The sequence below is a fragment of the Physella acuta genome, unplaced genomic scaffold (assembly GCF_028476545.2).
Source record: "Physella acuta isolate Inbredline_101_S28 unplaced genomic scaffold, ASM2847654v3 ptg001078l, whole genome shotgun sequence".
Taxonomy (NCBI): Eukaryota; Metazoa; Mollusca; class Gastropoda; family Physidae; genus Physella; species Physella acuta.
In genome coordinates, this window is record NW_026732595.1 from 98,811 (window position 1) to 111,277 (window position 12,467).

Below are 12,467 nucleotides of genomic sequence, written 5' to 3' on the forward strand. Positions count from 1 at the left end.
TTATTTGCCTCTATAGCTTATATTGATTACTGTTGTGCTTGTATTGTTTACCGTCTTGCTTGTGTAATTTACCTTTATGCTGTATTGTTCTCAGAGGATACTGGTGTGCAAGAAGGTGGGGTCAGTGATGAGGCAAGGCAGAACAAGACTGGTCACTCTGTGTGTGGACCCTCAAGAAAAATTGCTTTTATGTCATGTTAGTTTGTTTTAGTTTTTTAATGTTGTTTGGTTCACAATGTATGGAGACTGATCTGGCAATATTTTTCTCTTGTGTTATGTCAGTTTGGACAGACCTGTATGAATAGAATCACATTTAAACTTATAACTTACCATGGTTTGAGTCTAGCTTTACTGTTTAAAACAAACATGCTAATATCTATGATTTTGAACTCAAGATATATAGAGAGTATCAATCTAATTTTGTACATGTGTTCACCTGATAACCTTTAGGGTACTGATAAAAATTTGGAAGTCTTTGAGTTGCCATCTAAAGATGATTTACTTAAACTCAAGGCAAAAAAGATCAAGAAACTACGCAAGAAGCATCTGTAAGTAGAAATCATAAGACTATTATTAGGAAAGTAATCTATGTAATTAATTAAATTACAATTTGGTTAGCACAATTTATCATGGCCAAATAAATACCTTGAATTCTTAAAAGTAAATTTGGCTCTGGTCTGGTCCATAAATGACATGCATACCTTATCTCTCTCATCACACATCATCCATTGGTCCAAACACCACCACCACATCTGTTATGTAACATTAACTGACGATCCTTATGCACCATATTTTTTCAAACAAAAATTGTGTTGTTTTGTTGTGATCAATCATACCTCTGCAACTAGTACAAAGTACCACTTCTTTCTTGCTATTGTGTTTCCTAGAATATGGTTTTTTACTGCAGGGAATCGGGACAAGAAGTGGATACAACCAATGTTACTTTAAAACTTGAGGATGAAATCAAGTTCGTCGAGACTTTTCGTTTCTCATCCAAACTTTGTTCTGTACACTGTACCATTGAAAAAAATAATCACAGGGTAAAACTATTTTTCTCTTAGTCTCCACCTGTAGAATCAGATGTTAAATTGTTTCACAGCTGTTCTACCTGTGAAATAATCATTTTAACACACTTTTGTTTTGTGCTCGACAGTTTTGCGTCTTATTTTCTAACAACAAGATAGAGACTGGAGTTTTCTCCTTACAAAAACATGAAGTAGAGATGAGCTCTGTCACACCATTGGCTCAGGCTGGACATCGCTCAGATGTGAGGACATTGGCCTTCAGCACAGACAACATCTCCATATTGTCAGCCAGCGCTGAGGAGGTCAAGATTTGGAACAGGTACTAACAGATGTCTCACAAGTAGCTAATGTTCATTTGAGATGCGTTATAGTTTCTCATGTTGACTTGACACACATGCTAACCATGTTGACTTGACACACATTTTTAGTTTCTCAATGTTGACTTGACATGCATGTTATAGTTTCTCAATGTTGACTTGACATACGTGTTATAGTTTCTCAATGTTGACTTGACACCCATGTTTATGGTTTCTTAATGTTGACTTGACATGCATATTATGGTTTCTGAATGTTGACTTGACACCCGTGTATGGTTTCTTAATGTTGACTTGACATGCATGTTATAGTTTCTCAGTGTTGACTTGACACATGTTATAGTTTCTCATTGTTGACTTGATACACACTGTATAGTTTCTCATTGTTGACTTGATACACACTGTATAGTTTCTCATGTTGACTATCCTTTGATGACTGGTTGATTTCCTCAGGGACTCGCTGCGGTGCGTGCACACTCTGCCTTGTGAATATGCCCTTTGCTCTCTGTTTGTCAGTGGAGACAGACATGCTGTCATTGGCACAAAGGTTAACATTCTTTCACACACTTCTTAATTATTGAAACTTAAAGTTCACAAAAATTTAAAAAATCCTAGTTTCAAAATAAATTGTTAAACTTGTTTCAAACAAACTGTCTTGGGGTATTTTAAAAATATATGTTCCAATTGATTTGGTAAAATTAATGCCTCTTCATTTTTTTTAAAAAATAGATGATTTGATAAAAACAAACTTGTTTTCAGAGTGGAAAACTGTTCCTGTTTGATATCAATCAAGGGGCGCTACTGGAGTCTATAGAGGCTCACAGTGGAGCTCTCTGGTCTATCACAGCTATGCCAGATAAGGTTAGTAAACACATTGAGGTATTTGATGGCCATGGTAATCATATCACATAAACACATTGAGGTATTTGCTGACCATGGCAATCATAGCACATAAACACATTGAGGTATTTTCTGACCATGGCAATCATAGCACATAAACACATTGAGGTATTTTCTGACCATGGCAATCATAGCACATAAACACATTGAGAGATTTACTGGCCATGGTAATCATATCACATAAACACATTGAGATTTGCTAGCCATGGTAATCATATCACATAAACACATTGAGATTTGCTACCCATGGTAATCATATCACATAAACACATTGAGATTTGCTAGCCATGGTAATCATAGCACATAAACACATTGAGATTTGCTAGCCATGGTAATCATAGCACATAAACACATTGAGATTTGCTAGCCATGGTAATCATAGCACATAAACACATTGAGATTTGCTAGCCATGGTAATCATAGCACATAAACACATTGAGATTTGCTATCCATGGTAATCATAGCACATAAACACATTGAGAGATTTGCTAGCAATGGTAATCATAGCACATAAACACATTGATAGATTTGCTGACCACAGCAATCATAGCACATAAACACATTGAGAGATTTGCTGACCACGGCAATCATAGCACATAAACACATTGAGGTATTTGCTGACCACAGCAATCATAGCACATAAACACATTGAGAGATTTGCTGACCACGGCAATCATAGCACATAAACACATTGAGGTATTTGCTGACCACAGCAATCATAGCACATAAACACATTGAGGTATTTGCTGACCACAGCAATCATAGCACATAAACACATTGAGGTATTTGCTGACCACAGCAATCATAGCACATAAACACATTGAGGTATTTTCTGACCATGGTAATCATAGCACATAAACACATTGAGAGATTTGCTAGCAATGGTAATCATAGCACATAAACACATTGATAGATTTGCTGACCACAGCAATCATAGCACATAAACACATTGAGAGATTTGCTGACCACGGCAATCATAGCACATAAACACATTGAGGTATTTGCTGACCACAGCAATCATAGCACATAAACACATTGAGATTTGCTAGCCATGGTAATCATAGCACATAAACACATTGAGATTTGCTGACCATGGTAATCATAGCACATAAACACATTGAGATTTGCTAGCCATGGTAATCATAGCACATAAACACATTGAGATTTGCTACCCATGGTAATCATAGCACATAAACACATTGAGGTATTTGCTGACCACAGCAATCATAGCACATAAACACATTGAGATTTGCTAGCCATGGTAATCATAGCACATAAACACATTGAGGTATTTGCTGACCACAGCAATCATAGCACATAAACACATTGAGAGATTTGCTGACCACGGCAATCATAGCACATAAACACATTGAGGTATTTGCTGACCACAGCAATCATAGCACATAAACACATTGAGATTTGCTAGCCATGGTAATCATATCACATAAACACATTGAGGTATTTGCTGACCACAGCAATCATAGCACATAAACACATTGAGATTTGCTAGCCATGGTAATCATATCACATAAACACATTGAGATTTGCTAGCCATGGTAATCATATCACATAAACACATTGAGATTTGCTACCCATGGTAATCATATCACATAAACACATTGAGATTTGCTAGCCATGGTAATCATAGCACATAAACACATTGAGATTTGCTAGCCATGGTAATCATAGCACATAAACACATTGAGATTTGCTAGCCATGGTAATCATAGCACATAAACACATTGAGATTTGCTAGCCATGGTAATCATAGCACATAAACACATTGAGATTTGCTATCCATGGTAATCATAGCACATAAACACATTGAGAGATTTGCTAGCAATGGTAATCATAGCACATAAACACATTGATAGATTTGCTGACCACAGCAATCATAGCACATAAACACATTGAGAGATTTGCTGACCACGGCAATCATAGCACATAAACACATTGAGGTATTTGCTGACCACAGCAATCATAGCACATAAACACATTGAGGTATTTGCTGACCACAGCAATCATAGCACATAAACACATTGAGGTATTTGCTGACCACAGCAATCATAGCACATAAACACATTGAGGTATTTTCTGACCATGGTAATCATAGCACATAAACACATTGAGAGATTTGCTAGCAATGGTAATCATAGCACATAAACACATTGATAGATTTGCTGACCACAGCAATCATAGCACATAAACACATTGAGAGATTTGCTGACCACGGCAATCATAGCACATAAACACATTGAGGTATTTGCTGACCACAGCAATCATAGCACATAAACACATTGAGATTTGCTAGCCATGGTAATCATATCACATAAACACATTGAGGTATTTGCTGACCACAGCAATCATAGCACATAAACACATTGAGATTTGCTAGCCATGGTAATCATAGCACATAAACACATTGAGATTTGCTGACCATGGTAATCATAGCACATAAACACATTGAGATTTGCTAGCCATGGTAATCATAGCACATAAACACATTGAGATTTGCTACCCATGGTAATCATAGCACATAAACACATTGAGGTATTTGCTGACCACAGCAATCATAGCACATAAACACATTGAGATTTGCTAGCCATGGTAATCATATCACATAAACACATTGAGGTATTTGCTGACCACAGCAATCATAGCACATAAACACATTGAGATTTGCTAGCCATGGTAATCATAGCACATAAACACATTGAGGTATTTGCTGACCACAGCAATCATAGCACATAAACACATTGAGATTTGCTAGCCATGGTAATCATATCACATAAACACATTGAGGTATTTGCTGACCACAGCAATCATAGCACATAAACACATTGAGATTTGCTAGCCATGGTAATCATAGCACATAAACACATTGAGATTTGCTGACCATGGTAATCATAGCACATAAACACATTGAGGTATTTGCTGACCACAGCAATCATAGCACATAAACACATTGAGATTTGCTGACCATGGTAATCATAGCACATAAACACATTGAGGTATTTGCTGACCACAGCAATCATAGCACATAAACACATTGAGAGATTTGCTGACCATGGTAATCATAGCACATAAACACATTGAGAGATTTGCTGACCATGGCAATCATAGCACATAAACACATTGAGGTATTTGCTGGCCATGGCAATCATAGCACATAAACACATTGAGATATTTGCTGGCCATGATAGCCATAGCGCATAAACACATTGAGAGATTTGCTGACCATGGCAATCATAGCACATAAACACATTGAGAGATTTGCTGACCATGGCAATCATAGCACATAAACACATTGAGAGATTTGCTGACCATGGTAATCATAGCACATAAACACATTGAGAGATTTGCTGACCATGGCAATCATAGCACATAAACACATTGAGGTATTTGCTGGCCATGGCAATCATAGCACATAAACACATTGAGATATTTGCTGGCCATGATAGCCATAGCGCATAAACACTTTGAGGTATTTTCTGACCATTGCAATCATAACACATAAACATATTGAAGTATTTGCTGACCATGGCAATCATAACACATAAACATATTGAGGTATTAGTCAGCTGTCACAAAAACAATTCTTTAGTTTATCTACGACTTGATACAACATCACCAAAAAGCCATCTACATACTCTCTAGGAGAGCTGATGTGAAATACAAGCTGGAGTTAAAAAATAAGCCCAATGATTATACAATGATCTATTTATAAAATTACTTTGATCCATGCCATTGGCACAGAGAGGCCTTATATCTGGAGGAGCTGATCATGAAGTCAAGTTCTGGAACTATGAGTTGGTCTCTAAGAACAAGGACAACGTGCAGCAGTAAGTTCTTTTTTCTTCTATATTTTGGCTTTCTGTCCAGTCATACATGACAGTTGACCTGGTGCCCAGTCATACATGACAGTTGACTTACTATTGCCCAGTCATACATGACAGTTGACCTGGTGCCCAGTCATACATGACAGTTGACTTACTATTGCCCAGTCATACATGGCAGTTGACCTGGTGCCCAGTCATACATGACAGTTGACCTGGTGCTCAGTCATACATGACAGTTGACCTACTAGTGCCCTGTCATACATGTTAGTTGACTTACTAGTGCCCAGTCATACATGACAGTTGACCTGGTGCTCAGTCATACATGACAGTTGACCTACTAGTGCCCAGTCATACATGACAGTTGACCTGGTGCTCAGTCATACATGACAGTTGACCTACTAGTGCTCAGTCATACATGACAGTTGACCTACTATTGCCCAGTTATACATGACAGTTGACCTGGTGCTCAGTCATACATGACAGTTGACCTGGTGCTCAGTCATACATGACAGTTGACCTACTAGTGCCCAGTCATACATGACAGTTGACCTGGTGCTCAGTCATACATGACAGTTGACCTACTAGTGCTCAGTCATACATGACAGTTGACCTACTATTGCCCAGTTATACATGACAGTTGACCTGGTGCTCAGTCATACATGACAGTTGACCTAGTGCCCAGTCATACATGACAGTTGACCTTGTGCCCAGTCATACATGACATTTGACCTGGTGCTCAGTCATTCATGACAGTTGAACTACTAGTGCCCTGTCATACATGACAGTTGACCTGCTAGTGCTCAGTCATACATGACATTTGACCTGGTGCTCAGTCATACATGACAGTTGAACTACTAGTGCCCTGTCATACATGACAGTTGACCTGGTGCTCAGTCATACATGACAGTTGACCTGGTGCTCAGTCATACATGACAGTTGACCTGCTAGTGCTCAGTCATACATGACATTTGACCTGGTGCTCAGTCATACATGACAGTTGAACTACTAGTGCCCTGTCATACATGACAGTTGACCTGGTGCTCAGTCATACATGACAGTTGACCTGGTGCTCAGTCATACATGACAGTTGACCTGGTGCTCAGTCATACATGACAGTTGACCTGGTGCTCAGTCATACATGACAGTTGACCTGGTGCTCAGTCATACATGACAGTTGACCTGGTGCTCAGTCATACATGACAGTTGACCTGGTGCCCAGTCATACATAACAGTTAACCTGGTGCTCAGTCATACATGTTAGTTGACTTACTAGTGCCCAGTCATACATGTTAGTTGACTTACTAGTGCCCAGTCATACATGATAGTTGAACTACTAGTGCCCTGTCATACATGACAGTTGACCTGGTGCTCAGTCATACATGACAGTTGACCTGGTGCTCAGTCATACATGACAGTTGACCTGCTAGTGCTCAGTCATACATGACATTTGACCTGGTGCTCAGTCATACATGACAGTTGAACTACTAGTGCCCTGTCATACATGACAGTTGACCTGGTGCTCAGTCATACATGACAGTTGACCTGGTGCTCAGTCATACATGACAGTTGACCTGGTGCTCAGTCATACATGACAGTTGACCTGGTGCTCAGTCATACATGACAGTTGACCTGGTGCTCAGTCATACATGACAGTTGACCTGGTGCCCAGTCATACATAACAGTTAACCTGGTGCTCAGTCATACATGTTAGTTGACTTACTAGTGCCCAGTCATACATGTTAGTTGACTTACTAGTGCCCAGTCATACATGACAGTTGACCTGGTGCCCAGTCATACATGACAGTTGACTTACTAGTGCCCAGTCATACATGACAGTTAACCTCACTTTTTCCAGAACAGTTGACCTTTTAGTACCCTGTTGTCCTGACCAGTCATCCACTTTATGTTATACATTTATAGTTGGCCTTTACTTGTAATCAACTGCTACGGATTAATATAAAAAGTTGAAATGTTTTTATAGGAAACTTTTAACATTGGAACATACAAGAACATTAAAAATGGATGAAGATGTTTTGTGTGTGAAAGTCACGTAAGTAACAAACTATTCATGTTACTCTACTCTGTACAAAAATTTTGTGCTTTTTTTTTAAGTGAAGTTTTTTATTGTTTAAGTATTTTAATTTAATTCTATATACTGTTTTCCTTGGGTTATTTATGTGTGTGTCAAATTTTGATTTCAGCCCAGATTACAAAATGTTGGCTGTTTCATTATTAGACAGTACTGTCAAAGTGTTTTTTATAGACACCCTTAAGGTAAATAATCTTTACTTGATCCTGCTTCCTGTTGCACAGATATTGAACTTATTATACTTTCGCCTAATGCCAGGACCTAAAACTTTATTTTCCATGACTGTGTTGATGTCCCAGACTTACCTATCTCCCAGACTGACCTGTCTCCCAGACTTACCTGTCTCCCAGACTTACCTGTCTCCCAGACTTACCTATCTCCCAGACTTACCTGTCTCTTAGACTTGCCTGTCCCACAGACTTACCAGTCTCCCAGACTTACCTGTATTTTCTTGTCCCTCTAGTTCTTCCTCTCACTGTATGGCCACAAGTTACCTGTCCCACAGACTTACCTATCTCCCAGACTTACCTGTATTTTCTTGTCCCTCTAGTTCTTCCTCTCACTGTATGGCCACAAGTTACCTGCGCCCCAGACTTACCAGTCTCCCAGACTTACCTGTATTTTCTTGTCCCTCTAGTTCTTCCTCTCACTGTATGGCCACAAGTTACCTGTCCCACAGACTTACCTATCTCCCAGACTTACCTGTGTTTTCTTGTCCCTCTAGTTCTTCCTCTCACTGTATGGCCACAAGTTACCTGTCCCACAGACTTACCTATCTCCCAGACTTACCTGTATTTTCTTGTCCCTCTAGTTCTTCCTCTCACTGTATGGCCACAAGTTACCTGTTGTCTGCATGGACATCTCATCAGACAGTACGCTGATTGTGACGGGATCAGCTGACCGTAACATCAAGATCTGGGGTTTGGACTTTGGTGATTGTCACAAGTCACTGTTTGCTCATGATGACAGGTAGTACATGTGTTTGTCTTACAGAACTTGCTTGTAACTTTGAGTTTTGTCATTTAGAGATTTACTTGTCTACAAAACATGTTATCTTGTTCAACATGTGTTCAACTGCTAGATACACTCATAAAGCCCTTTTTTGAGACAATTAAACATATCTATATTTTTTTCACATAAAAGTGCTTTGTACCATCAAATATCCACTGTTCCCTAACAGTTGTTTTTAATTTTGTTCTTCCCTCAGTGTCACGTGCATACAGTTTGTCCCTAAAACCCATCTTTTCTTTTCTGCTGGCAAAGATAGAAAGGTCAAACAGTGGGACGCTGATAATTTTGAAAATGTTTTGACACTGGAGGTAAGCTGACCTTTGTACACACTGTTGTATTTTGATAGCCTGCAATACAAATCACTGATGCTGAGACAGATGTCTAGTTCCTGCTCTCTGTCTTTGGTTTGCTTGAAACAATAGTTTTAGTAGAACACAGCTTTGTTCTTATTTAAATTTCAAACTTGTCTTGGGTTTAGAGGACTTAATGAAATTTCTTTATAGGTAGTGAGTGCTGCAGAACTAATTAACTTATCACTGCTGTTTACTTGTAGATAAATTGAGAAAAAAAAGGAGAAAAAAGAAACAATTTTGAAAGGATATTGTGATTCTAGGGCTATCCAGAAAACTATAAAAAAGAAAATTAAATCAGGAGCCAAAACAAAATAAATTTTGATTCAGAACATCTTTTTAAATTCCTGGACTACCCAGAATACTTAATCACTTCTGTTTGAAGATAACTCTTTATTACAATCTCTTTGATTACAATCAGGAGCAGCCAAAACAAAAAAAAATTTTGACAAATGATGTGTTATTCCAGGGTCACCATGGTGAAGTGCGGTGTCTTGCAGTCAGCCCCAGTGGCAACACAACAGTGACCGCCTCCCAGGACAGGTCGATCAGACTGTGGGAAAAGACAGAGGAGCCTCTGGTGCTGGAGGAGGAGAGGGAGATGGAGAGAGAGAAGGAGGAAGCAGAGACACTCTTACAGAATGGAGAGGAAGTGGTATGTGGTGTCAACACATTGTTCATCTTTAACTGTTGAGCTGACCATAGGGCAGTAAGATTTTAAATAGAACCTACCAGTTTCCATGCAGATAATTGTCTATATTTTAGTATTCTAATTGTTTATTCAAATGGGAATATTCAACCAACCCATCCCCTTCTTACAGGAATAATTTTCTATATTTTAATATTTGTACTTGTTTTCAAATAGTTCATAAAAAATGTTTACCTGTATAGATTTTGTCTTCTGGGTCTATTTATTGTTACATTGTAACATTTTTATTAAGCCTTACAAATGAGCTGAGAATGAGTAGGTGGTCTTTTTATATCTTTAGGTACCAGGGGAGACAACAGAGGAAGTGAAAATGGCAGGGAAAAAATCAATAGAAACAATAAAAGGGGTAAGTTCTTTGTTTGTATTGAACATCTTTCATTAAAAAGTAATAGAAAATTACTGGTAATTAGCATGATTTAGGAGTCAGTCACTATAAAAGTTGATAATCAGTGCACTGTTACTCTGGAATGTGCCTTCTCTGTAAAGAGTAAAGTGTATTTTTTTTTATCAGAAGCATTGGAAGAAACTGCTTGACTACATGTTTATTAACTTATTTGACTGCTTGTTTACTTACCTTATTGAAATGTATGTTTTCAGACAGAGAGAATAATGGAGGCAATAGATATATATGAAACCCAAGTGGAAGCTATTGAAACAGCACTAAGTAAAAAGGTGTGTACCAGTTTTAGTTGAAATTTTAACACCGTAGTTCACTAGATATTAGAGCACTTAAATCAATATTTTGTAAGCTGTTCCTCACCTGATATAGAATATTTGTGTAGTTTGTTGCCTCTGTTTCTCCAGGCTAATCCACCTGCCCCACATCCCATGATGGCAGCCTACCAATGCACATCACCAGCTGATTTTGTTCTCGAAACAATTCGAAGAATTAGAGCCAGGTCAGTCATTCAAAAATAACCCTTTAAGATATAATGGTTTGGATATAACTTTGTATACTAGAAATGTTATAAGGAAATAGTGTATTACAACTAATGTATAAATAGCTTGTTGGCCACCAGTTAAACAAAAAAATATTTTACTATCTTTCAGTGAACTTCTTGGTGCTCTGCTGTCCCTACCATTTAGTTATGTCAGCAAAGTTTTGCCAGTCCTGGATCTCTGTCTAACAAAACAACTGGAGACAGAACTTGTCTGCAAGTGTCTCAACTTTTTACTTAAGTAAGTATCTAACTTTTTACTCAAGTATCTGAACTTTTTATTTACTCCAATATCTGCTCCATTATTGCTTCTTCTTTTTTGTTCTTTCTTGTATCATATCAAAGGGGGTTTCATCCAACACAGTGAAGTATTACATGTCAATGTTTTATGTGCCATATTGCCTGTTGTCTCAGACTTCAGCCTTTGCTTTCTGGCTTTGCTACTGTAACCTTTCTTCACCCAAGAACAATCTGCAATCTTTCATCCATGCCAGCTTCATTCATCTATGTCACAGCACATTTTAACTGTTGTACTTCCCTTTTATTTTCTAGGATTCACCATGGTGAGATCACATCCAACCCGAGTCACTCTCCAGTGATAGAAAAACTAAAAGAACACTGTGTGGGGGCTGTTCACCACCAGAGGGTAAGAATCTTTGAACTTTCAGCACATTGAACAATTGCCTTTTTATTTTCCCGCTAGGCAGTTTTTTTTTCCCCAACTCAAATTATTGGCTACTTTCACTGGATTTGATTGTTAACATATTTTTCAGTCTGGTAATGTCCAGGTAAAATTAAATCTTCTTTTAAAAAGTTTCTGGTTTTCTACTTGTTAATACCAACCCAATCTTACTATAACTCTAAGCTATTTTTTTTTTATAGATTATTATTAGAGACAGAAAAAATATTCCATCTCTTTGTCCCAAATGATGTTGTGTTTTTATATTCAGCGGATTTTTTTAAATGAGTTTTTTTTTATTATTATTTTAGAAAAAGTCATAAAATGTTCCTTCGTTTTGTTTTTAATTTGATTCTTTGCTCCTTGATTAAGTTTTTAATTCTTTTGGTTGTTTTTTTTTAACAGGATTTAACAGCCTTTAATGCTGCAGGCTTGTCGTTTCTAAGAAAACAAGTGGAGGAATCTAAAAGTGTCTTGATGTTTGCTGATGCTACAGCCAGCAGGAAGAAAAAGAAAAAGCGGGCTGTATTAGTTGTTAAATAAATTTTTTTACCACTCTCAGTTTTATGTTTTATATTTAAGCCAAACATTTTCCAGTTGTTGGAATTTGGTT

General features: G+C 37.8%; 1 protein-coding gene across 2 annotated transcripts in view; it reads left to right on the forward strand.

Annotated features, from left to right (window-relative positions):
• The window catches only part of LOC131955558 (WD repeat-containing protein 3), a 30,888-nt gene extending 18,478 nt beyond the window's left edge, over positions 1-12,410 (forward strand). For both annotated transcript variants that reach the window (XM_059319717.1, XM_059319718.1), the window contains exons 7-24: positions 95-196; positions 451-548; positions 908-1,040; positions 1,154-1,344; positions 1,793-1,886; positions 2,099-2,200; positions 5,996-6,081; positions 8,060-8,128; positions 8,280-8,352; positions 8,979-9,136; positions 9,375-9,486; positions 9,998-10,183; positions 10,518-10,583; positions 10,835-10,909; positions 11,042-11,136; positions 11,288-11,416; positions 11,728-11,821; positions 12,260-12,410. In XM_059319717.1, coding sequence (XP_059175700.1) covers positions 95-196; positions 451-548; positions 908-1,040; positions 1,154-1,344; positions 1,793-1,886; positions 2,099-2,200; positions 5,996-6,081; positions 8,060-8,128; positions 8,280-8,352; positions 8,979-9,136; positions 9,375-9,486; positions 9,998-10,183; positions 10,518-10,583; positions 10,835-10,909; positions 11,042-11,136; positions 11,288-11,416; positions 11,728-11,821; positions 12,260-12,397 — 2,001 coding nt within the window. In that variant the 3' untranslated portion in view covers positions 12,398-12,410. The remainder of the gene's footprint in view (positions 1-94; positions 197-450; positions 549-907; positions 1,041-1,153; positions 1,345-1,792; positions 1,887-2,098; positions 2,201-5,995; positions 6,082-8,059; positions 8,129-8,279; positions 8,353-8,978; positions 9,137-9,374; positions 9,487-9,997; positions 10,184-10,517; positions 10,584-10,834; positions 10,910-11,041; positions 11,137-11,287; positions 11,417-11,727; positions 11,822-12,259) is intronic.
• The last annotated feature ends 57 nt before the right edge of the window (positions 12,411-12,467 follow it).